The following is a 26,060-nucleotide window of genomic DNA, read 5'->3' as shown; positions in this document are numbered from 1 at the left end:
CCAATTTACTCAGGAGATCTTGTCTTTTTCTACTTCCCATGTAGATTAGATCCATGTATGTCTCTCTTAGGGTCCTTATTATTGTCTAAGTTCTCCATGCTCCCAATTTACTCAGGAGATCTTGTCTTTTTCTACTTCCCATGTAGATTAGATCTATGTAAGTCTCTCTTAGGGTCCTTATTATTGTCTAAGTTCTCTGGGATTGTGGTTTGTAGACAGTATTTTTTTTTTACTTTATGTCTATAAACTCAAGCATACATTGGAATATTCTAGAGGCTAGTTTATGTTTGGGAAAATGCAGTTATCTTTCAAGGTATGTTAATGTATTGGGTTGAGTATTAGTTTATTTTATTTGCTTGTTTATTAATTTGTTTATTTAGGCAGAGTCTCCAAGTCTGGCATGGAACTCACTATGTAGCCTAGGATGGCTTCAAAATCATAGCAATCATCTTACTTCACCCTCCTTGCTGCTGGGATAAGAGATGCGGGTATCACACTCAGCCTGTTACATCTAAATGCGTGAATAAATATATACTTTAAGCCTTCCTTAGTTCTCACCTTAAATACTGTAATCAGCTATAGATATAATCGGTATAAAGAAAAGCTCTTTAAGTGTCCTCAATAGTTTTGAACCCCGAAAGGATCCTGAGATGAAAACATTTGAGACTGCTGCTCTGCTGTTGCCGGGTTAGACTCCCCATCATTTTCCAAGCCCCTTGCTCGCTTGTAAGGATGAGCCTCTATTGAAGACTACACGGGGAAGAGAAGCACGGTGATTGTACCCTGGGGATATATATGTATATATGTATATATGTATATGTATATGTATGTATATGTGTGTGTGTGTGTGTATGTATATATATGGATATGGCTAAGGCAATCCTTTGGATTAAAAATTATCCCAGATCTCTAAAATAAGCATCTTTTATGTCATCTCAGAGATTAATATTGATATCCATAGTTCCTTTCTTCTCAAAATATGATAATTAACACAGAAATCGGAGTATAAACTAGAGTGGTTTTGAACCCTCTGTTTGTGGCAGGCTCTGGAGAGCACAGGTTTTATGTAACCCTGTAAATTGGAGCCTAGAGGACACTTGCTTGGGTTTTTAGGTTCTTATGTTCTTGAACAAAGAGTTGGACAGAGACACCTGGATAACAACAGAAGACAGTTTCTTAAGGGAAAAGGGCCCTCAGAGAGTGTAAGTGGAGAAAGTCTACTGGTAAATCCCGTGCAAAAGATTAAGATTTTTAAATCCCTGTACCAGAGACTCTTGGGTTATTTGCATAACACACTTTTCCACACATGTTCTGTTACAAGTTGGGCTTGATGTAGAGGAATTTCTTTTTTTCTTGTGTCATTGGTTGCTTTCATATGCTAAGCTTGATACCTCTGAAACCCCTCTCTCTGGCCCTTCTTCTTCCTCACCCTGGCTTTGAATAGACTGAGCATATAACATAGTTTTCTGTCTGTGCTGCCATTGCTTTCACTATCACAGGAACATCCTAAGATTTCATTTTAAACAATAATATTCTTGTGGCTTCATTTAAAATGCATGTAATTTATGCAGTGCCTCTTTCCCTGTGTTTTAGTTGCTTTTCTATTGCTGTGACCACTTAGAGAAGAAAGAGTTTATTGGGGCTTACAGTTCCAGATGTTGAATTCATGAACTTTATGATAGGGAGCATGGCAGCTCTGATCCACAAACAGAAGGCGGGAAGAGAAGCAGAGTGATAACCGTCAATGGCATGGGCTTTTGAAATCTTAAATCTAGCCTCCAGTGACATACCTCCTCCAACAAGGCCACACCTCCTAAACCTTACAAAACAGTTCTACCAACTAGAGACCAAGAATTGAAATACATGATTCTAGGGGCCGTTTCTAATTTAAACCATCACACCATGCTTTCTATAATCACATTTTCTATAATACCTGGTACCTGTACTTACCCAGAATGCCGTTCACTGGCAAATAAATATTTTAGTGGAACAAAAACGAGAACTGGAAAAGTCTATTGTTTCTCTTTGCATGTTAGTGCTGAACTATATGATATACTCAGTAATTTTATTTCATGTGATGTGTGTTTTTAGCTCACTCACATATGGGCTTATATATTTGTTTTGCTAAATAAGTGTACTGGCTCGTTTTGTATATCAGCTTGACACAAGTTGGAGTCATCAGAAAGGAAGAAGCCTCTGTTGAGGAAATGCCTCCACGAGATCCAGCTGTAAGGCATTGTCTCAATTAGTGAGCAATGGGTGGTACCATCCCTGGGCCTGGGTCCTGGGTTCTATAACAAAGCGGGTTGAGCAGGCCAGGGGAAGCAAGTCAGTAAGCAACTCTCCTCCATGGCCTCTGCATCAGCTCCTGCCTCCAGAACCTTGCCCTGTTTGAGTCCCTGCCCTGACTTCCTTCAGTGATGAACAGCACTGTTGACATGTAAGCCAAATAAACCCTTTCCTCTCCTACTTGTTCTTTGGTCGTGGTGTTTTGTTGCAGCAATAGAAGCCCTAACTAAGACAATTAGTTAGTTGATATGGGAATATTAATTTATTTGAGCCAACATGTATCAGTTGTTGTAGTAAAAGAGGATGCTAGCTAGTTACACCGCAGACTAACACCACCCTGTCCACACCCACCAGCTGCTTGTCTTGCTCTGAGAACAGATTCTGGGAAGCTATTCTCCTCCTTCCTTTTTCCCTCTTCCTCTTTTAAAAAAAATTAATTCTTTCATTTTTTCTTTTTGATTTTCGAGACAGGTTTTCTCTGTAGCTTTGGTTCCTGTCCTGGAACTAGCTCTTGTAGACCAGGCTGGCCTCGAACTCACAGAGATCCACCTGCCTCTGCCTCCCCAGTGCTGGGATTAAAGGCGTGCACCACCACCGCCTGGCAATTCTTTCATTTTTATGATTATATAATGTAATTATGTAATTATATAATTTCACACTTTCTTCCCCCTCTAAATCTTTCCATATATCTCCCTTTGCTCTGTTTTAAAAGTTATGACCTCTTTTTTCATTAGTTGTTACGTATACAAACACATATGCTTATACATACATATTCCCAAATGCATAAATTCGATAGTAAGTTTTAATATCAGTGGCTTCAATTCTCCAATCAAAAGACAGTCTGAATGAATCAAAAAACAAAATCCATCTGCCTCTTTTAATGAAATCACCTACATTGAAACTAGAAGTAGCACAGTGATTTCCCAGCTGGCTCCACCTCCCTCTTCTGTTATACAGCTGCCTCGCTTGCTTCCTAAAATGATGCCTTTATCATTTTGATCTTTGGAAACCACCGTGACTCCATTTGGTTTCCCAAGTCCTCCAGTTTCTCACGGACACCGTACCTGTATTCCAGTTAAGAGTAAATATTAGACCGACATGTATCTCCAAGGCCTGGATCACTTCATTTCCTGAGCCCGAAATAACCTCTCTCCTCCATGAAGCCTTCTTTAGCTTCTAACTTTCCCTCCATTCTCCCGATGCCAAGTGTATTCTTATTTTAACAGTCCAGCACAGCTGTTGTGTCATTTAAGGCTTTCCCCCTCCTGGCTCATAAATTCCTTGAGAGTTAGTGACAGAGTCATAAACTCCTTTTGTATCTCCAGTTCCCTTCCTTGTTAGTGCAAGGTAAAGATTTGTTACGTGTCAGCCATATATATACATGATGAGCTATTAACCCTCCCCCCAACTGGAATTCACTGCAGTAAACAGTGAACACCTATGCTGGGACAGCCATGAATGGGGACCCAGTGTAATCACAAGACTAAAGTGAAAGAGATTTTCATGGGAGGCTGAACAAAGGGAGTTTTGAAGGACAAGCCTGTTTGAGCCGGTCTTAGATGGATTCAATATCATTTCAGCAGACTGAAAAGGAATGGGGATGGAATAGGCAGGATTCCACACAAAGCAGCTGGCTTTTGTAAAGAAACAGAGCCATCAAAGTACAGCCATTCCTCTCTAGCTACAGAAAATTGGTTTCAGAACTCCTCTCCAAGATATCAAATTCTTTATATAAAATGACATTCAGTACATGCATGCAGCCTACAAACATCTTTCTCAATCCACTTTCAATCTCCTCTAGATTGTGATATTTAATACTATGTAAATGCTATGAAATTGTTATACTAAATTGTTTAGGTAATAACGAGAAGTACATTTCTACCATCTCATCACCATAGACCTGATGTTTTTCAAACATTTTTGGTGTGTAGTTAGTTGGCTGAATTGGCAGATACAACACTCATAGATACAAAGAGCCCACGTGATGTGGCCTCTTTGAGGTTTAACAAATTTGTGGGAGTAATAGTGGGCATATGTCTGTTCTGCTCCGAAAACACCAGCCACAGAACACTCTCAACACGTTACCAGCCTTCTGCTGCCTGATAAGTTCTAGCAGCCCCAGAACTAGATGGGAAAATAAACAAATCAGACCCCCTTAGGTTATTCCTGGCATGCCCTGAATTCTGTCTGGCATCTCGCTTGTCTCATCTACAGGCTTGATTTATTCCAGATATCCCATTCTTTGGACTGAAGCGTCATAGTGAAGTCACAAGATTATGGAAAGATCCTTGGACTTGGAGTTCCACTAAACAGGAGTTCGAATGCCAACTTTAAAAATAGTGTTTAGTATATGACTTAAGGGCCGAGCAGTTTGTGTCAGATAACCAACAGACTCAGCAGGTTATATTTGTATAAATTGTGCATATATATATATATATATATATATATATATATATATATAACAGTAATAAGGGAAAAGAAACCAATTAGAGAGAGAGAGAGAGATAGTGGGGAAGCATGGGAGGGGTTGGAAGAAAGAAAGAGAAGGGGGAGGTGATGTCATTGTATTTTTATTAAAATGTTAAAAGACAAGTGAAAATTTTTTTTTAATTTATTTATTTATTAAGGATTTCTGCCTCCTCCCTGCCACCACCTCCCATTTCCCTCCCCCTCCCCCGATCAAGTCCCTCTCCCTCATCAGCTTGAAGAGCAATCAGGGTTCCCTGACCTGTGGGAAGTCCAAGGACCGCCCACCTCCATCCAGGTTTAGTAAGTTGAGCATCCAAACTGCCTAGGCTCCCCCAAAGCCAGTATGTGCAGTAGGATCAAAAACCCATTGCCATTGTTCTTGAGTTCTCAGTAGTCCTCAATGTCTGCTATGTAAGTCCGGTTTTATCCCATGCTTTTTCAGACCCAGGCTAGCTGGTCTTGGTGAATTCCCGAGAGATCATCCCCATTGTCTCAGTGTGTGGGTGTACCCCTCACGGTCCTGAGTTCCTTGCTCGTGCTCCCCCTCCTTCTGCTCCTGATTTGGACCTTGAGATTTCTGTCCAGTGCTCCAATGTGGGTCTCTGTCTCCTTTCATCGCCTGATGAAGGTTAATATTCAGGAGGATGCCTATATGTTTGTCTTTGGGTTCACCTTCTAATTTAGCTTCTCTAGGATCGTGAATTATAAGCTCACTGTCCTTTATTTATGACTAGAAACCAAATATGAGTGAGTACATCCCATACCCAAGAGAGGCCCTATCATACAACAAAAGTTTATGCTCAACTATGTTCATAGCAGCATTGTTTGTAATAGCCAGAACCTGGAAACAACCTAGATGCCCTTCAATGGAAGAATGGATGAAGAAAGTATGGAATATATACATATTAGAGTATTACTCAGCAATAAAAAACAAGGAATTCTTGAAGTTTGCGTACAAATGGATGGAAAATTTTTAATTAATTAATTTTGTGGTGCTGAGGCTTGAACCTAGAACCTCACTAGTGCGAAGCATGTGTTGTACCACTGAGATACAGTCTCATCCCTTCTAATACATTTTCTTTTGAGACACAGCTCACAAAGTTTTCCAGTCTGGCCTTGAACTTACTCTGTAGTTGGCACAGGCTTTGAATTTGCAATCTTCCGGGGCTGTCTTCTGGAGCTAGGATTACAGGTCAACTCAAGGGTCACCTTTAAAGTATTTTGTTTATTCATTCTGATGCTTTATTTGTTTTTCTTTTGAACATCTTTACATCTGCAAAATAACTGTAAGTGCTGTGTCAAAATGAATTACCCACAGGCAAATACCGTGTTCACCTTTACTCACGGTGTTTATTTCCTTTGTTGAACTACTTCCTGTTCTTTCATCTGTTTTGCTTGATTTACTGGCTACATCTTTCATTGGCCCCGACTTTCTGTACATTTACTAAGGAAACATTTTATAATCCAAACATTGACCCAAACGACTGCTTCAGGAGCTCTTTAATATGAGGTAGCTCAGCTTAGCTGGGCTGTTCCCTGTCAGTGGGTTACAGGAAAGAGTTTGTAAGGTCCCCATGGGGAAACTGAGGCATTTTCCAGCTACTCCTTTGTTGGATATTCTCTTGTGTCATTACTTGTTCTAATGAACTCTCAGCATAAGTACATACATCTGAAACTATGAACACAGAATGCATTCCAAAGCCAAACATAAATTATTTTTGGACTTCCTATACTTTTCTTTCCATGATTTGTATGGTTAATGCAGTTGCTGGAACTGGGTGTTTTAAATCACGTTCAGAATGAAACATATAACCACAGGGAAAGAAGGAAGGAAAGGATTCTGTGACCGCACAAATTCTTTGGCTTTTCTTCAGAAGTATCCACCATGAGTCCTCCAGGTGTTTAATTTTTGTTGTCGTTCTTCTTTTTTTTTTTTTAAAAAAATAATGTATTTAACTTTATTTTATGTGTGTTAGTAGGAAGGTGTCAGATCCCCTGGAACTGGGACTAAAGACAATTGTGAGCTGCCATGTTGGTGCTGGGAATTGAACCCAGGTTCACTGGAAGAACAACCACTGCTCTTAAATGCTAAGCCATCTCTCCAGCCCCATCTATCTGCCTTCCTTCCTTCCTTCCTTCCTTCCTTCCTTCCTTCCTTCCTTCCTTCCTTCCTTCCTTCCTTCCTTCCTTCCTTCCTTTCGTTCTTTTTTGCCGCCGAGTCTCATGTATCTCATACTGGTCTTGAACTCTGTATCCTCCTGCCTATTTTTCCCAAATGCTGGAATTAATAACCTGTGCTACCATGTTGGACTTCATTTAATAAATTTAAATCGAATGAGAAATTGAGTTACTTTGTTAGCCTGTCTTTTTTTTTTCTTATCAACTAAAACAGAATTCGTTTCTAGTTGAGAATTTAGAAATCTAGAAAACCCTACTAATTGAGATTGAGGGTGTTTTTGTTGGTTCATTGAAAACACCAAATTCTACAATCGAACAGCCATTAACTATAAATACTGATGACCTTGAATTTAAAAGGAACATTGGTGTTGGGGTGGGAAGGATTATGCTTTCTTGGGATTTTATAATTTGTGTGTAGGTTAATATTTTTACTACTGTTTTTGTTTTTGTTTTTTATTCTTGTTGAGTTTAAAGTGTCAACCAAAGCGTAATGTAGCTTTCTTAGGAAGTTAGGAATGGGGCTTGCGGAAGAAGTAAATAGGATCTATAGATACAGATTTAATATCTTTTGTCAAAAATGTTTGAGAGTAATAGAACATGGTTGTATATGTCTATGTTCTCACTACTTATGAGACTGAGGAATGATAATTACAGGTTCAAAACCAGCCTGGGCTATATAGTGGGAACTCTGTCTCAAAAACAGCAACATAAAAACAGAAATGCTTGGGACCAGAAGTTTCAGATTTTGAAATATTTGTGTATGTAGTATGATGTTTTTGAGAAACGACTCAAGTCTAAATATGATGCTAGTTGGTAGTCTATGTGGATTTGACATAGTACAGAGTACCATATTTTAGTACACCTCAGTTTGACTGCAACATATCCGAGGAGACCTGATGTGGGATTCCCCTGTCTGGACTCTTGTTGAAACATTTTCCATGTAAAAGTTTTGGATCAGGAATAGCCAATGTGCAGGGCATTTCCTTAAAGCATGAACTCAGGTAGATGAAATTCAGGCTGAGAAACATCTTTTATCTGAAATAGATGGGAGCTGAGATGATCTAGTTTAAAGTACAAGGGTTGTTTATTTTCTGTTTGGAAAGTTTGTTGTTTCTGGAGGAAACCTGTGCATGTAGCTGACCTAGGTTAGTGGATCCAGCCCAAGTGATGTGAGAAGGTATGTGGGGTGTTGGAGTCTATACATAGATACATGTAACAACAATTAATGAAAAAAGAGGCCATGAATTTGAAGAAGAGGGACGTGGAGTCAGTATGAAGAAGTTCCTACTGAACGAACAAATTTTGGGAAATTTGAACATGAGAATGACAGCAATGGATTATGATATATTGATTAAACAAGTATTCCACTTACATACAAATACATAATGATTAAGTTGAATACTTTTAAAGAAAGAGTTCATTAGTACCAAAATATCACCATCAGAAAATAATCACTGTTACAAACAGACATTCTGTTGTTGTGCCTCTTAGCAGAGGCCTAATCCCAGTACTTACAAAGTAGAGGTAGGAAGGTCAGGAGTTCAAGGTTATCTTCAGCCACACAGTAAGTGTGAGACTAGCTTGAGCTAAGACCTTGTATCATAAAAAGTAAGAGATTGCTTACAAAACAATTATAATCTATAATCTTCAAAACTTTCAAGATCGCCGGGCGGTGGTGGCGCACGCCTGTAATCCCAACACTTGGGAGGCAGAGACAGGCAGATCTCTGTGAGTTCGAGGCCAGCCTGGTCTACCAAGGGAGTTCCAGGACAGGCTCCAAAGCTACAGAGAAACCCTGTCTTGAAAAACCAAAAAAAAAAAAAAGAAGTCCATCACACAAGGGTACTCTTCTGTCCATTTTTGATAAATTTATAGATTTTTAAACATTTTGGAGACAGTCTTTACCCCAGGCTTGCCTAGAAGTCATGGCAACTGTGCCCCTTTCTCCCAAATGTTGAAATTATGTGTATGAACCTGTTCATTTTGGTTATTTTTCCTAATTTTGGAACCCTCTAAAAGTTAGTTGAAAAACTACAAAAATGGGAAAGAATTAGCAATTCATGAAGAACAGAGCAAATACAGAAAAACACAGCTGTTAGAGAAAAGCCATAACTGGGTATGTCTATAGCTCAGTCACAGCAAGTGTGAGATTCTGAATCCCACCCCTGGCGTTACACCCCCCCCCCCCAAATACTGATGGAGTCGAAGATTGAATACCATATTTCAGGAAAGGGGGTGTATTCTAGAGGAACAGAAGTGATAGAATGAATAATACGAATTAAAAGGGGATTTATTAGGTTGGCTTATGGGATAGAGTCTGGATAGTCTGACAATGGCTGTCTCACATCTGACAGGCTGAGACTCTGGTGTTTGCTCAACCCAGGAAGCTAAGCTGGGTATCTCAGCCCTCCCAATATGGCACTGAAGGTCTGGAGGACGCCTGGAGAGCTCCTGGTCTTTGGTCTGTGTTGGGTAGCTGAGGAAGATGGGTCCAGTATCCGTGAAGGAATGGAGCAGTTGCAGCATCAGAATAGATGAACTTGCCAGCCACAGTGAAGGCAAACAGGCAAAAAGCCAAGTTTCTTTCATCCACCCACATTTAGGATGATCAAGAAAATTCCTCACAGAAATGCTCAGAGGCTTGCCTGTTAGTTGATTCCAGATCCGGATCAAATTGACACCCAAGATTAACGATGATTAACGATGCAATGACAGTGTGGTTTGTAAGAGGAAGGCATGGTTTAAGCCATCACCCTTGATGGTCGCTCTGGTATATATCCTTGTTTTTAAATTTCTTTTTAGATTTTTATATCTTATTTTCTCTGTATCAGTGCTTTGTTTGCATGTATGTACACGTACCACATACGTGCTTGGTTCTCACATGGGTGAGAAGTAGGCATTGGCTCCCCTGAAACTGGAGCATTAGATGGCTGAGAACTACCATGTAGGCGCCGGAAACCTAGCTGGGGTCCTCTGCAAGCACAAGTGGTTTTACCCCCATAGCCCTCTGTCCAGCCCTAACTGCTGTGTATTCTGTGTGTGTGCCTAGGGGCCTGTCTGCCGTTAATTAAATAGTAAGATGTTTATAATGCATAGCGTGGCGAGTGCTTTGAGAAATAATAAGCCTTGAAAGTGAAATAAGCCCTGAAGGTGGCAATTTTTACCATGCAGTTATGTGTACTTACCACAATGAAAAAGAAAAATTTGTCAGGGGCCAATTGTTCATTGTGTTTGTCTTTCTACACAGGAGCCATGGATAACAGAGGCTTTCAGCAGGGGAGTTTTAGTAGCTTCCAGAGCAGCTCCAGCGATGAAGACTTGATGGACATCCCAGGGACTGCTATGGATTTCACCATGAGAGATGATGTACCTCCTTTAGATCGAGAAATAGAAGGTATCACTATTGCTAGTTTTGAAAATATTTGTAATTTGTATACAGTAGACACACAGCCTTGCAACTTGTAATACATTGTTGTTCCTTCCCAACGCCACTGACAGGATGTTGAAGTGTCTTGACCCGTAGAGAAACTCCTTCTTGCTGTCCCTTTGCTTTTAGACCTCTGTCCTCCCTAGTCCTTGATATCACCGATATTTTCTCCGTCCTAGCAGGTTTTGGTTTTCCTTTGAGGATATCACATTAATGGGATTTAAACTGTGTTACTCTATGTGTGGAGGTGTGGAGAGGGTGGGACATACATCTAGAGGACAGAGGAGAACGTAAGAAATCAGTTCTTTTCTTACACCGTGTAGCTTGTATGGCTAGAGCAAGTGCCCTTCCCCACTCGGTTATTTTACTAGCCCTCTGCCCTGTGTCTTTTGGAGATTGATTTTTTTTTTGGTTTTTCGAGACAGCGTTTCTCTGTGGCTTTGGTGCCTGTCCTGGAACTAGCTCTTGTAGACCAGTCTGGCCTCAAACTCACAGAGATCCGCCTGCCTCTGCCTCCCGAGTGCTGGGATTAAAGGTGTGCGCCACCACCACCCGGCTGAAACTGAATTATTTTTTACTCAGCTCAGTGCCTTGGAGATTTATTGTTTCCTTGCTGAATAAATACCCAGGAGTGGGAGCCTTGAGTCATGGGGTAAATGTGTGTTTGACTTTAAAAGAAAGTGCCAAAACGCTGTTCAAAGTGCCTGTGAAATTTTGTGTCTTAGCTACCTCTATATGAGTGTTCTGTGTGTTCTGCATCTTTGGGAGCTCTTGCTGTTATCAATAATTTTTATTTTAACTTTCCTAACAGGTATGTACCATCATCTCATGATTTTAGTTTTATTTCCTTCCTGTCTAGTGAGGTTTAACATCCTCTCATGTGCTTATTTGCCAGGCTCATCTGTCCTCTTTCGTGAAGTAGGTGCTCAAATATTACCCACTTTTTATAATCATATTTTTCATTAACAGGAAATCATCTGGAAAGTTAAGTACTATCTCACTGGTTATTTGGTTAGCTATTTACAATATCATTTCTGTGGCTGTGTACAGTGCCATGGCACGGTTGTGCTGTAACCAAGCTTCTATGGATACACATTTTAGTTATTCTCCTCTTTGGCTATTACACGTAGTGCTGCAGTGAGCCATTATGTAGTGTCTGTGTGTGTGTGTCTTAGTTACTCATCTGTTGCTATGACAAAACGCCATGATTAATGCAACTTACCAAAGAACTGTTGAATTGGCCTACAGTTTCAGAAAGTTAGAGTCCATGATGGTAGAGAAAAAGACATGGTATTGGCAACAGCTGCGGGCTCTTATCTTGATCCACAAGTAGGAGGCAAAGAGAGACAGAGACAGAGACAGAGAAAGACAAACTCAGTGAGAAATAGAGACACACAAAAAGAGGTGCACAGAGACAGACGGGGAATTGGGAGTGGTTTTGAAACCTTGAAGCCCACCTCCTGTGACACACCTCCTCCAACAAGGCCACATGGGTTTCCGGTAAACCCCACAAATTGGGGCCAAGCATTCAAACACGTGAGTCTGTGGGGGCCATTCTTATGCAAACCACCAGTGCATATGTGTATGTGTTAAGCATATGAGAGCATTGTTATAGCATGTCTGTATGAGAATGTTAATTTCTTCCACCACAGTGGCGTAGAATACCATAGTTTTTATCTTTACATTTTGATCGGCTGAATAATTTCTATTATTACTTTTTCTTTTTTTCTTTTATTTTTTTGAGACAGGGTCTCAGTATGCTGCTCTGGTTGGGGTGGAACTTACTATGTACACCAGGTTGACCTTGAACTCACAGAGATCTGCCTTCTGAGTGACAGAATTCAAGGTGTTCACCACCACCTCTGGCATCTATTATCTCAAATTTCAGGGTTTTTTGTTTTCTTTCTTTTTTCTTTTGTTTGTTTTTGTTTTTCAAGACAGGGTTTCTCTGTGTACCTGTGGCTGTCCTGGAACTCCTCTGTAGTCCAGGCTGGCCTTGAACTCACAGAGATCCACCTGCCTCTGCCTCTCAAATTTCAGTTTTAACTAATGAATTTGAACATAGTTTCTTGTATTTACTAAACAATTCGTCTTATTTTCCTGAAGGTTTCCTCTTCACAGGTTTTTGTTTCTCTAATGAACTAATTATCTTTTTTATTTGAGTCCTTCAGGTATTACTAAAATACCTGATGTTACTTAAATATATTTTTTCATTTCTGTCTTCTTCCTTTTCCTTCCCTCCTTCTCTCCCTTCCCCTTCTTTCCTGTTGAATTAGGAGCAGCGGAGCTGCGTCCCCAGCACCCGGCCGCCTGCATGGCTAGCTTTATACCCTAAATAATTACACGGAAACTGTATTCTTTTAAACACTGCCTGGCCCCAATAGTTCCAGCCTCTTATTGGCTAGCTCTTACATATTAATCTAACCCATTTCTATTAATCTTTGTAGCCCACGAGCTGGCTTACCAGGAATGATCTTAACCTGCATCTGCCTGGAGTGGGACAATCATGGCGACTCCCTGACTCAGCTTCTTTCTCCCAGCCTTCTGTTCTGTTTACTCCACCCACCTAAGGGTTGGCCTATCAAGGGGCCTAGGCAGTTTCTTTATTAATAAGAAATCATTCCCACATCATTTCCCCTTTTTCTGTTTAAACAAAAAAAGGAAGGCTTTAACTTTAACACAGCAAAATTACAAATAACAAAACAGTTATCAAGCAAGAATTACAGTTATAATATTTATATCTATTTTATCTTTTATCATAACAATGGAAAACTATAACTACCTATCCATTCTTCAACTCCATCAAAGACTCCAGAAGGATATAATATTACCTAAGCAAACAAGAAATCCAAACTCTAGAAATGACAGCGACATCTCGCTGCCTGGACAGTCACCCAAAGTTCCTCTGCACTGTTGGGGCATCCATCTTCGGCCTACAGGCCCATAGTATCCGGCAGACATTTTCATCAAGCAGGAAATTCCAAAGACAGTTCAGTCACTTTCTGCTGTGTCCTGCAGAATGTCTCTCAGACTCTTTCATGAGTCAGGAACCCTGAAAGACCATCTCACCTTTTGGCAAGTTCAGCAGTCCTCTCTCTGTGGGTTCTCTGTGTCCAGTTCATGCATCAGTCCAGGCAAGAGCAGTTTCTTGCCCAAATGGCTATAAAGCTCCATAAAGATCCTCTTCGATGCCCATCTTCCTCTCGAAGTAGATTGGTGCTGCCAGAAGCAGACATGTCTCATTGTCATGAAAAGTCCTAAGTTATTAAAATATTTTAAATGCCATATTCTGCAGCCTTTGAGAGATATGAAGAAAATCTAGTGAAGGCGGATCAAATTAATACAGGCCAATTGGTATAAAATAAAAGCAACTTTAATATAAATAGCACACTCATGCAACTGAAGTTCTTGCGATGCCCAGAAATAGGAGACAGGAAGAAGGGGTTACCAGCGTTTGTGTACCCCAATTTATAGACATTTGCCCGAGGCCGTCCCGCCCCCAAAGGGAGGGCTCTCTCTACACTTTCCTTCTTACTGTTTGAGACAGAGTCTCACTCTTTAGCCGAGGGAAGCCTGGAACTTACTGTGTAACACATGCTGACCTCTAACTTGTGGCAATCATCTTGCCAAGGCCTACCCAGTATTTATCACACCCGTGAGCAGCTGTGTCCAACTGCTTTGTCTTTTTAACTCCTTTATTTTGCAGGTTTGTCTTTAATTTATGATGTAGCTAAGACCTTGAATTAGTGACCTTCCTGCTTTTGTATCTCCAGTGCTAGGGTTATAATAGGTGTGTGCCGTCATAGCCACCCTAATTTCTTTTAATCTACAAGAATTGTTTTATTAGTTTTTTCTGTTGACATCTATGTTTCTCGTTGTATTTAGAAGGAATCAAGGCCTATGAGTATGATGCTAACCATGACAACATAGTGAGACCCTATCTTAAAGAAACTCTGTATTATTTTTATTGTATGGTTATTTGTGCTATAATCCTGTGAGTGACAAGAAGAATCATTTCATGTCTATGTGTCTGTGTAAAGGATTAGATTTCACAAAAATAAGTACATTTGAGCAGGTGGTATGTGATATCGTTTCTGCAGAGACTTGAACAAATGCCCACTTGCCCCAGATAGGGAGCCCATGATAGCTGCCACCAAAGTCTAACTTGGTGGACCAATGAGTTGTGTTGGTTTACACTGAGTATGGAGTCGCTTACAGGAGTAGAGCGAGTCAGTGACAACTGTGGCAATAAAGCCTCCCCCAAGGTGGGTCCGCTTATGAAAACTGGAGCTCACTGCAAACTTGCAGACAGCTCAACAGATTGGGAGTGGCCTTTTCAGCAGCTCAGTTGGTCTGAGCTTCTTTCAGGCAGCTTGGCTGGCCTCAACCTCTTCTTGGCAACCGGACCACCTTCCCCTCTTCTAGGTGACTTGACTGGTCTTTGCTTCTTCTGAGTGTCTTGCCTAGTCCCGCCTCTTCTAGGTGGTTTGAGTGTTTTCTGTTTCTTCTGCCAAGGCAGTTTGGCTGGTCTGACGCTCTTCTAGGTAGATCAGTTTGTCTGAGAGTATCTCTAAGAGTCCCTACACCTTCTTTGTGCGTGGGGAGGGAGAGCCCTAGTATGTCTGGTCAGTTTTGGGGACATCCTCGAATCTCTTGAGTTGTTTACTTCCTGAGTAAAAGAGCTTCCCTGCAGGATAGAATGTTTCTCCTCCCATTAGAACAGTGGTCTTCAATGTGTGGGTTGACCCTTTCTCAGGGGTCACAGATCAGATACCGTGCATATCAGATATTTACATTATGGTTCATAACAACAGCAAAATTGCAGTTATGAAGTAGCAATGAAAACATTTTATGGCTGGGGTCAGCACGACATGAAGAACTGTACTTAAATGGTCACAGCATTAGGAAGGTTGAGAGCCACTGCTTTAGAACATACTGTGCTTCACTTCCCCATAAGTCTCCTATGTCTTAACAAACTTCCCTCCAAAGTGGAAAGTTTTAATCTTGGAAGGAAAACTGCTACACAACAGCAGATCTTGAATAATTAATTAATTGGTAGGAAGAAAAAAGTTCCAAGCAGAAAGACTACTTTTTTAGAGGTATCAACAGGCGTACTGTGCAGAGAGATGGCAAGATAGAGAGGAGTCAGAATAGGTAAGTCACATCCTTGGGTGATGTGTTGCTAATTTTTATTGCCATAATCTGGATTATTGACACAATCTAGAGCCACTTGGGAAGGGAAAACCTCGAGTGAAGAATTGCCTGATCAGATGGCCTGTGACCATGCTTGTGAAAAATTCTCTTGATTAATGATTGATGGGAGAGAGCCTATCCCACTGTGGGTGGCATTTTCCCAATATAAGAAACTAGCTTAAAATAAGAAGGTGAACCCAAAGAAAAACATATAGGCATCCTCCTGAATATTAACCTTCATCAGGCGATGCAAGGAGACAGAGACAGAGACCCACATTGGAGCACCGGACTGAAACCCCAAGGTCCAAATCAGGAGCAGAAAGAGAGAGAGCACGAACAAGGAACTCAGGACCGCGAGGGGTGCACTCACACACTGAGACAATGGGGATGTTCTATTGGGAACTCACCAAGGCCAGCTGGCCTGGGTCTGAAAAAGCCTGGGATAAAACTGGACTCGCTGAACATAGTGGACAATGAGGACTGCTGAGAACTCAAGAACAATGGCAATGGGTTTTTGATTCTACTGCACGTATTAGCTTTGTGGGAGCCTAGGCAGTTTGGATGTTCACCTTACTAGACCTGGATGGAGATGGGTGGTCCTTGGACTTCCCACAGGGCAGGAAACCCTGATTGCTCTTAGGGCTGATGAGGGAGGGGGACTTGATTGGAGGAGGGGGAGGGATATGGGAGGCGGGGGAGGGATATGGGAGGCGGTGGTGGGGAGGAGGCAGAAATCTTTAATAATAAAGAAATTAAAAAAGAAAATAAATAAATAAAATAGGTGTTAGGATAGCAAAAACAAACAAACAAACAAAAAAAGAAAGCTAGCTTAGAGAGAGGGGTAGAGGGAGGAGGCCAGAAGAGGGCATTGGATTTCCTGGAACTCGAGTTATGTATATGGTTAAGAGCCACCATGTGGGTGCCAGGAATTGAACCTGGATCTTCTGCAAGAACAAGTGTTCCTCTTTCTTTTAGATTTATTAATTATATATACAGTGTTTTGCCTGCATTGTCACCTTCACATCAGATGAGGGCACCAGATCTCATTACAGATGGTTGTGAGCCACCATGTGGGCGCTGGGAATTGAACTCAGGACCTCTGGAAGAGCAGCCTGTGCTCTTAACCACCGAGCCATCTCTCCAGCCCCAGAACAAGTATTCTTAACCACTGAGCCATCTCTACAGACAGAGGTAGAGTTTTTAAAAATGTATTATTTTGTTTTATTTTGAATAAAGAGTCTCAAATAGTCAAAAGCTAGTCTTGAGCTCACCTTGTAGCTGAGGCATGTGCCAAGATGCCTGGCATTTTAAAGCCATTTCAATCCTCAGTTCACTAATAGAATTCACAGATATAGAATGTGTGGATGTAGAAATCCCATATAATATCTATTACATAGATAATTACCCATTATGATAGGTAATGGGATAGATGAAAATAAACCAAATAGTAGATCATAAGTGGAGAATGACAATCTGTCTGCTTGTAGTACTCAGGGTTGCACCTAGGGCCTCACACGTGCTGAACAAACATACTACCACCGGGCTTCAGGCCACCCCCCCTTTTAGTTTTTATTTTTAGGGAGTAATATATGCCTGTAGTCCTACCACTCTGGAGGCTACAAGGCAGGAAGGTCAAGAGTTCAAGGTCAGCCTTGGAATTACACTTTAGTTAGTCAGATGGGCATAGAGATCCTCCTAACTGTGACCCCAGCACTTGGGAAGTTGAGCCAGGAGGATCACCAGTTCAGTGTCAGAATGAGCTACACAGGAAGACCCTGTTTCAAAATACCAACAACAGCACAATAAATACAAAATAAAATACATCAAGGATAGAGGAATGGCATAATGGTTACAAGCACTTGCTGCTCTTGCAGAGGATCTGGGTTCGGTTCTCAGCACCAGTGTGTAGGCTCCCAACCATCTGTAACGGCAGTTCCAGGGATTCTGATGCCCTCTATGGCCTTTGTTGGCATCAGACATATATGCAGGCTAAACACCCATACACATGGAAAGATAATACCCCAAAACACTTCTAAGGAATGAAAGGAAAGGACCCTGAGGACATGCCTCAGTAGGAGTGAACATATCAATATGAAAAAGGGGTTCAAGCATGGTGATGCATGTCTGTAATCCCAGCACTCCAGGGCCAGAGACAGGAGGATTACCACAAATTTAAGGCTAGCCTAGTTTACATAGTGAGTTCTAGGTCCACGAATGAGACCCTGTCTAAAATAACCAATGTCACTTCCTCCAAAAAGGATAATGTAGAATTTTTTTTTAAAAAAAGCAGTCCTCCACCACTTTTCAGTAGACTCTTAGAAGTATTATTTCTTGTAGTTTATTAAGATATGTCCAAGAGGTTTCTTTATATGAGCCACATGCAGAAATTAGTTCACTTAATTATATTCTGTAGCAATGCATTTTTCATGCTTTGCTTTTGAAGTTTTCTTTCCTTATTTAATGTCTTCACACAGGTTTTCCTAGTGAAATAATAAAAGAAAAGGCCAGAAAATCATTGAAATATGGTACGTAAAATACTATATTTTATACTAGGAATGATAACATGTACTTAAAAGAAGCTAAGTTCTGTGGAACTTAAAAAGTTAAAGTGGTTCTTGTTTTCTAGATGGCTGTAACGGAATTGATTTGTGAAGAATGGATAAATCAGTTATACATTGCAAAGCTAAATGTATCTGAGATATAGTCTGTAAATTAGAAAAAAGTAAGCACGCAGGAGGAGGGAAGGAGAAAGTGAGTTTGAATTACAGGCAAACATGCAGAGCTGTTCTCACCTTCCTGGGCAAGGCCAGCACTGCGCTCGTGTGTGCTTTCGTTCATTCATCCACCCATCAGTCTTTATGGAGTGCTCGTCCACGTAGGACGCTCGCACTGCACTCTCTGATAATCCCACTGAATCATAGAAACCGAGTCTGCCTTCTGGAGTTCTAAGCCTCCCAGGATGGGGTATGTGGGTGGAGGGTGGCAGTTGGAGCCGTAGTGGGCACAGCAGGTATTAGGCAGGATATCTAGCTCGCAGTCTAGATGGCTGTGTCCACTTTATGATCTCATCTTGGAGCCAGACTGCCAACAAATGATTTAAAAGCAGAGGAATGATATGATCAGATTTGAGTTTTGGAAAATTGACAGTGCAGAGGACAAATTGGGGGCAAATATGGGGATGGTAAAAACTTTACTGCCTTCAAATTCTGGGCAAAAGATCAGAAGGCTTGAATAAAGACATAAGGAACCAAGAGGAAGGGATAGTGGGTTCCAAGGAGACTGAGGGAAATTAAAAAGAACAGCGAGGTACTAGGGACAAACTCAGGGGTAACTTCAAAGCGTAGACTGGTTATGGAGTAGACTCTGTTCTCCCATGCCACCTACTGAGTCTCACTGTACCTTTCGAATGTGTCAGAGCAGGAAATAATAATCATAATAAGCAGATGTGATGAAATGAGAAACATAACAAGACTTGAAACCCACCGAGTAGACTATAAAGCAGTTCTGTTAAAATGTGAAGAATTCATGGTTGCCCTTCAAGGAGAAATGTAACAAACCTTGGACTCTAGCTCCTGATGAGAGCCCCCATCATCACCTCAGAATCAGGGCCCAGAATCCCAGCACTCGAGGCAGACAGAAGAGTGGATTCTAGCCTAGCCTATGCTTCATGGGAAGACTGTCCGATAAAGCAACCCTCAGCTAGGCTTCTCCCCAAGCCGTCTGCCATGAGCAAACGTGTGGGATTCTCCTATACACTTAGCTTGAGAAAATGGGTGGCTCTTGCTGCTTTGGGGAGCCGGGGGTAGGGGGAGGCCTGAATTAAAACTACCATAGGGCCACAAACCACATCAGCTTTAAATAAGAATAAACAACTGTTGTTTTGGTTTGGTCGTTTTCCTACAGGGTCGCACATTGTAGCCCAGCTAACCTACTACTTAGTATGTGCCCTCAAACTCAGGGCAGCCCCCTTACCTTATCTTCCCCAGTGCTGCATTATAGGTAGAAGCTGCCAAGCTAGGTGTGTAGTATGATATCCTCAGGCCTAAAGCTTCCTTTCCTTTACTTCATAGGAAAATGGGCAGATTTCAGAATTCATATCTGTTAACGTTTCACCCATATAAACTTTATTCAAGTTTGTATTTGCTTCAGCTTTACTTAGTGTATGACTTCATGTCTCATCCAGATTATCGTATTACAGAGAGGCATCTTGTCTCCTTAGGCTCCTCTTAGTTGTGATGTATGCTCGGGTTTCTGATGTTCCCAGTGACTTTAGCAGTGAGAGGCCTTTACTTAAGTCCCGCCTCCTTGAGAGTGCTGGACATGGGCGTTTTGTCTACTCTCTCCCCAACATGTATCTTTCTATCATTTGTATTGTTTTATATTTTGGGTTCTAATCTACGCTTAATTTTGTTGCCTAAATTGTTCCAGTTTTGTCATCGTGTTGACAGTGTTTTCCCTGCCATTGTGGGTTTGTTTTTAGTACTCTCTCATTGTTTTGATGCTAATCTGCTCTGTTATTACTTTGCTGTTCTAGTACCAAGGCAGGAAATGTATGTTAGCCATTTCTCAAGAGCCCTACTTTCCTTTCACTCTCGAACTGATTTAGAAATGAAGATTGGCACTAGCTATGCCCGTTTCTACAAAGACAGTACTATTTTTTGAGACAGGATTTTATGTATGCTGGCATCATACTTGCTGTGTAGCTGCAGATGGCCTTGATCTACTGATCCTCCTTCTAAAAACTGAGATTATAGGAATGTGCTACTGTACCTAGCATTCTGCCAAGGTCAACTGAATGCATAATGTGTCTGCTGCCATAAAATAAATGTGTGTGTGCGCATGCGTCGTCATCTTTATCTACATTAAGCTGAGCATGAGATCATACTGATTGATGTCTCTGTTTTTTTTTCAATCCATTACCACCTGGATCATTTTAGCTTTTCTCTTTTGCTTGCCTTCTACTCTGACAGTGAGAAAGCCACCCCACACTATCTGTTATTTACTACTGACTCTTCTTTTCCAGCATGCATGCGTAGTGCTTTCAGACTTGTTAACAAGGACCCACCATGATGAGCAACTGTAAGAGCTAGCAGGTCTATGCAGCGGCCCTTTTGTCTTTGCCCATAGAGGCTGTGTTCATTTCTCCAATTACTTAGGGTGGAATCTTCCTCCCTTACCCCATCGGTGATGCTTTTTTCATAAACTTGTGATACAAATAGGTTCTCTTGTTACTAACTTCATTCCATCCTGGGGTCCTCAAGCATTGAAATGATTCTTAGAAATTGTGCATAGTAAGCTGCATACATAATCCTGTGAGCTGAAAGCACGCACACTGGTATTTCCTCACTATTATGCTGCCATGGAGAATCCTTTCACTGCCTAAAATCCTGTATTTAAAGAAAAAGAAGCAAAAAGGTTCACTAGAACTGGCGAGATATCTCAGTGGATAAGGGTGCTTGTTCCACAGCTTGAAGATTTGAGTTTCATCTCCAGGTCACATGTGGTAGAGAGAGAGAGACCCAGTGTTCCTCTGACAGCTATATGTACACAGCACACATAAGTACACACAATAAAAAATAAAAAAATTCTTTAAATGTGGATAGCTCAGTCCTTTCTTTTAAAGGACAATAATCCATTCTCTACATAAATCCCTTTATAAAATCAATTCAGCTACTGAGAAACATCTTGATTGCTTCCAGTTTTGTTTTTTTGTTTTGTTTTGTTTTTTGTTTTTTGCAGTAGGGAAGAAGGCGCTGTGGATATCTCTGTGTAGATGCTTTCTTTTGTGGGAGTGGGGAGGGAAGGGCTTATTTTAGTCATACTTCTATGTAACAGTTTGTCACCAAAAACAGCGAGAGCAGGAACTTAATTAGGGATGGTCCCTGGAGGAAGGAGCGGATGCAAGAAGAGTACTCTGTGAACGAGCACTGGCTTGTTCTTCCTGGCTGGCTCCATCTACTTTCTTATAGAACCCAGGACCAGCATCCCAGGGGTATCACCAACAATGGACTGGATCCTCCCTATTAATTACGAATTAAGAAAATGTCCTACAGGCCTGCTTATAGCTCCATCATTTTTTTAATAATACAATAAAATATAATAAGATAAAGCAAAAAATAACACATTAAAATTGTACAAGATAAACAAACTGAGAAAAGAGCCCAAGAGAAGGCATAAGAAACAGACCCACTATTCCACACACTCAGGAATCCCATAAAAACACGCCAGTGGAAACCATAACATATATACAGAGGACCTGATGTAGGCCCATACAGGCCCTGTGCGTGCTGCCGCTTCAGTCTCTGAGTTTATATGAGCTTTGCTCATGTTTATTTAGAGGGCCTTGTTTTCTTGACATCTTCCATCCCCTCTGGCTCTTAAATTCTTTTTGCCTCCTCTTCCACAGGGGTCTCTGAGTTCTAAGGGGAGGGAGTTTATAAAGATATCCTATTTGCCGGGTGATGGTGGCGCACACCTTTAATCCCAGCACTCGGGAGGCAGAGGCAGGTGGATCTCTGTGAGTTCGAGACCAGCCTGGTCTACAAGAGCTAGTTCCAGGACAGGCTCCAAAGCCACAGAGAAACCCTGTCTCAAAAAACCAAAAAAAAAAAAAAAGATATCCTATTTAAGACTGTTTCGAGGTCTCCCACTCTCCACATGATGTGTGGCTCTGGGTCTCTGTATTTGCTCCCATCTGCTGCAGGAGGAAGCTTCTCTGACCATGGCTGAGTAAGGCACTGATGTGTGAGTGCAGCAGAATGCCATGAGGAGTTTTGTGATCAGTAGTATTCGGTTTTACCCTACATCTCTATCTAGTCTCAGGTTATTATTGGTCACCTAATCAGTGTCAGTATGGCTTGCATCTTGTGGCGTGGGCCTTCAGCCAAATCAGATTTTGGTTGGTGACTCCCACAAGTTTGTTCCACCACTGCCCAAGCATATCTTGTAGATAGGACCCCATTGGAGATCAAAGGTTTTGTGGTTGGGTTGGTGTTTGTTTGTCTTTTGATCGTGCGCAGAATGTACTGAAGACATTGGAACATGGGGTGAAGGCTCTATGTAGGCATCAGCTCGACTTCTCCATCTTCAATGAATTATGTAGGTGTTGTCTTCAGCAATGGGAACTTGCTGTCATTTTCCTGGAGCACAGTCTATTGTCTTGACAGCAGCCTGGATTGTTTGAAGATTTGTCTGGGACCCACTTTGGCCAACAACTTAATTAGATGTAACCCAATACTAAACCTAGAAGCTTCATTTGGTGAGGAGAAATGGCCAGTTGGGACTCAATCTTCCTAGTTATTTGGCAGTTTAATTTAGATTATCTTTATATATATATGACACGTCTACTGTATTAGGTTTCAAAACTACCCTCCAAATGTACCTTAATTTTAGCTATTTCTCCCCATATTACTTCTCTAGTTTTCTTGTTCCCCCTTCCCACTTGATTTTCCCATTCCAGCCCACCATAAATCCATAATTATTTATTCTATTTTCCTTTCCTAATAATATCTGTCTCCCTTAGTCCCATGCTCTATACCTAATCTCTGATTTTATGGATTGTAGATTGGGTGTCATTGACTTAACAGCTATTCCCCACATATAAGTGAAAACATACTATATTTGTCTTTCTGGCTCTGTGACACCTCAGCCAGAATGATTTTCTACTTCCATCCATTTGCCTGCAAGTTTCATGATAATCTTGTTGGTTTGTTTTTTCTAGACAGGGTTTCTCTGTAGCTTTGGAGCCTGTCTTGGAACTAGCTCTTGTAGACCAGGCTGGCCTCGAACTCACAGAGATCCGAGTGCTGGGATTAAAGGCATGTGCCGCCACCGCCTGGCTCCACGTTTTCTTTATCCATTCTACTGTTGAGGGCCGTCTAGGTTGTTTCAATCTCTGGCTACTATAAATAGACAAGCAATGAACACAGTTGAGCAGGTGTCCCTGAGGTGGGATGAAGCATCCTTTGGATATGTGTCCATGAGTAGTATAGCTAGATTTTGAGCTAGATTGATTACCATTTTCATGAAAAACCACCACACTGCTTTCCAGAGTGGCTGTGTGTGTTTTCACTCTCACCAGCAATATCCTGGCCATCATGACCTATTACTTGTGTTATTGTTCTTAGCCATTCTGACAGGTATAGAATCTCAAAGTTGTTTTGATTTGCATTTCCCTGATGGCTATGGATGTTGACTATTTCTTTAAGTCTTTCTCAGCCATTTGAGATTCTTGTGTTGTAAATTCTCTGTTTAAATCTATACCCCATTTTTAAATTGGATTTTTTGATATCTAGTTTCTTGAGTTCTTCATATATTTGGATATTAGTGCCCTATTGGATAGGAAATTTTTTAAAAAAAATATGTTGACTTTTCTGTAGGCTGCTGTTTTATCCTATTGACAGTGTACTTTGCCTTACAGAAGCTTTTCAGTTTCATGAGGTCCACTTATTGATTGTTGATCTTAGCTCCAGTGCTATCAGTGTTCTGTTCAGGAAGTTGTCTTGTGTGCCATTGAGTTCAAAGCTATTTCCCACTTTCTCTTGTATTAAGTTCAGTGTATCTGGATTTATGTTGCTGTCTTTGATCCACTTGGACTCGAGTTTTGTGCAGAGTGATAAGTGTGGTCTATTTGCGTCCTACGCGCAGCCCTCTAGTTTGACAAGCACCATTAGTTGAAGATGCTATCTGTTTTCCAGGGTGTATTTCTGCTTCTTTAGCAAAAAAAATCAGCTCTCTGTAGGTGTAAGGATATGTCTGGGTCTTCAATTTGATTCCATTGATCAAGATGTCTGTTTTTGTACCAATTCCATGCTGTTTTTATTAATATAATTTTGTATTTCAACTTGAAATCTGGAATGGTGACACCTAGATATTCTGGTTTTGTGAGTGTTTGTTTCCATATGAAGTTGAGAATTGTACTTTCAAGATTTTTGAAAAAAAATGTGTTGGAATTTTGACAGGAACTGCATTAAATTTGCTGATTGCTTTTAGTAGGATACTCTGGCATCTGTGTCTCTTAGAATCCATAGCACATCTGACCTTCTGGCTGTTAGAGTCTCCACTGATCAGTCAGGTGAAATTCTAGTAGGTCTGTCTTTCTATGTTGCTTGGTCTTTTTCCCTTGCAACTTTTAATATTCTTTCTTTGTTCTGTATGTATAGTGTATTGATTAAGGGCTAAGGGAACTTTTCTGGTCCAGTCTATTCGGTGTTCTATGTGCTTCTTATACTTTGATAGGCATCTCCTTCTTTAGGTTAGAGAAATTTTCTTCTGTGATTTTGTTGAAAATGTTTTCTGGTTGTTTTGAAGTGTATTTCTTCTTCCTCTATGCCTATTATTCTTAGGCTTGGTCTTTTCATAGTGTCCCAGATTTTTTGGATGCTTTGTTCCAGGAGTTTTTAGATTTAACATTTTCTTTTACCAAGGTATCCACTTTTTCTATTGTGTCTGCAATGCCTCAGATTGTCTCATCTATCCTTGTATTCTGTTCTTGAAGATTGCCTCCGTGGTTCCTGTCCTAGTTCTTAAATTTTTCATTTTCAGAATTCCCTTAGTTTGGGTTTTCTTTGTTGGTTCTATTTGCGCTTTCAGGTCTTGAGTGGTTTTACTCATTTCCTTCCATTCTATGTGTTTTCATAGGTTTCTTTAGGGGATTTATTCATTTCCTTTAACTGTGTCCATTTCTTTAAGGGCTTTATTGCTTTCCTCTTTAAAGACTTCTACCATATTCATAAAGTCTGTTTTAGGTCTTTTTCTTATATTCCAGCATAGCTTTGTTATGGTTGCTGGGCTCTAGTGGAGACATACTGTCTTGGCTGTTATTGATTATGTTTTATGCTGGAGTCTAGGCTTCTGGGATTTTGAAGATTGTAATTCTAGGTGCTGATATTTGTCTTGTCTTTGTTGGGTGGGTATTTTGTTTTTGGGTTTCTGGTTCTTTTAGAGGGTTGTGTCTGTGTATTGTCTGCAGGAAAATCTTCTGGTGCCCTGATAGTTGTGGATCCTCAGGGTTCTGGGTGAAGTGTGGTTCTGGGTATTGAGACCTGAGCCTTATGAGTGGGGATAGGCTACAGAGGTAGGGGATCTTCACAAAGAGGAGAAAGGCAGAGTCTTCCACCAGGGTCTTCTTAGTCCCCTGGGTATGGGGGGAGAGAGTGAGGCTGTTCCACAGCAAGTCTGCTCCAGAGCTGGGGCTGAGGGAGAGGGGAAGCTGCAGTTAGCCTGCTACTTGCTTCCCGGTTTGGAGTGGCCTGTGGGTTCCCAGGGACTGTCTGCTGGAGTTGGAGACTGGGACAGAGGAATGAGTTGGGGAATGGAAGTTTGAAGGGAAAGAACTGTGTGGGTCACTGGAGATGGGTGAAAGATGGGTAGGGAGGCTGCAGAGCGGGAGATGAGACTTGGGGATTAATTTGGAGCAGAGGGAGAGGTGAAGATCTACAATTAGACAACCTGCTTCTCTGCCCAGTCTGCTGCGCTTGCTCTCTCTCTCTCTCTCTCTCTCTCT

The 26,060-nt window shown here is 41.2% G+C and overlaps 1 protein-coding gene across 2 annotated transcripts in view; it reads left to right on the top strand.

Moving 5' to 3' along the window:
* The window catches only part of Clcn5 (chloride voltage-gated channel 5), a 170,675-nt gene that overhangs the window by 95,135 nt on the left and 49,480 nt on the right, over window positions 1-26,060 (top strand). For both annotated transcript variants that reach the window (XM_005352769.3, XM_026781937.1), the window contains exon 3: window positions 10,184-10,330. In XM_005352769.3, coding sequence (XP_005352826.2) covers window positions 10,184-10,330 — 147 coding nt within the window. The remainder of the gene's footprint in view (window positions 1-10,183; window positions 10,331-26,060) is intronic.

This window comes from Microtus ochrogaster, chromosome 10 (genome assembly GCF_000317375.1).
Source record: "Microtus ochrogaster isolate Prairie Vole_2 chromosome 10, MicOch1.0, whole genome shotgun sequence".
Classification (NCBI taxonomy): domain Eukaryota; kingdom Metazoa; phylum Chordata; class Mammalia; order Rodentia; family Cricetidae; genus Microtus; species Microtus ochrogaster.
Note: the sequence above shows the minus strand (reverse complement) of the source record. Positions and strands in the feature narration are given on the sequence as shown.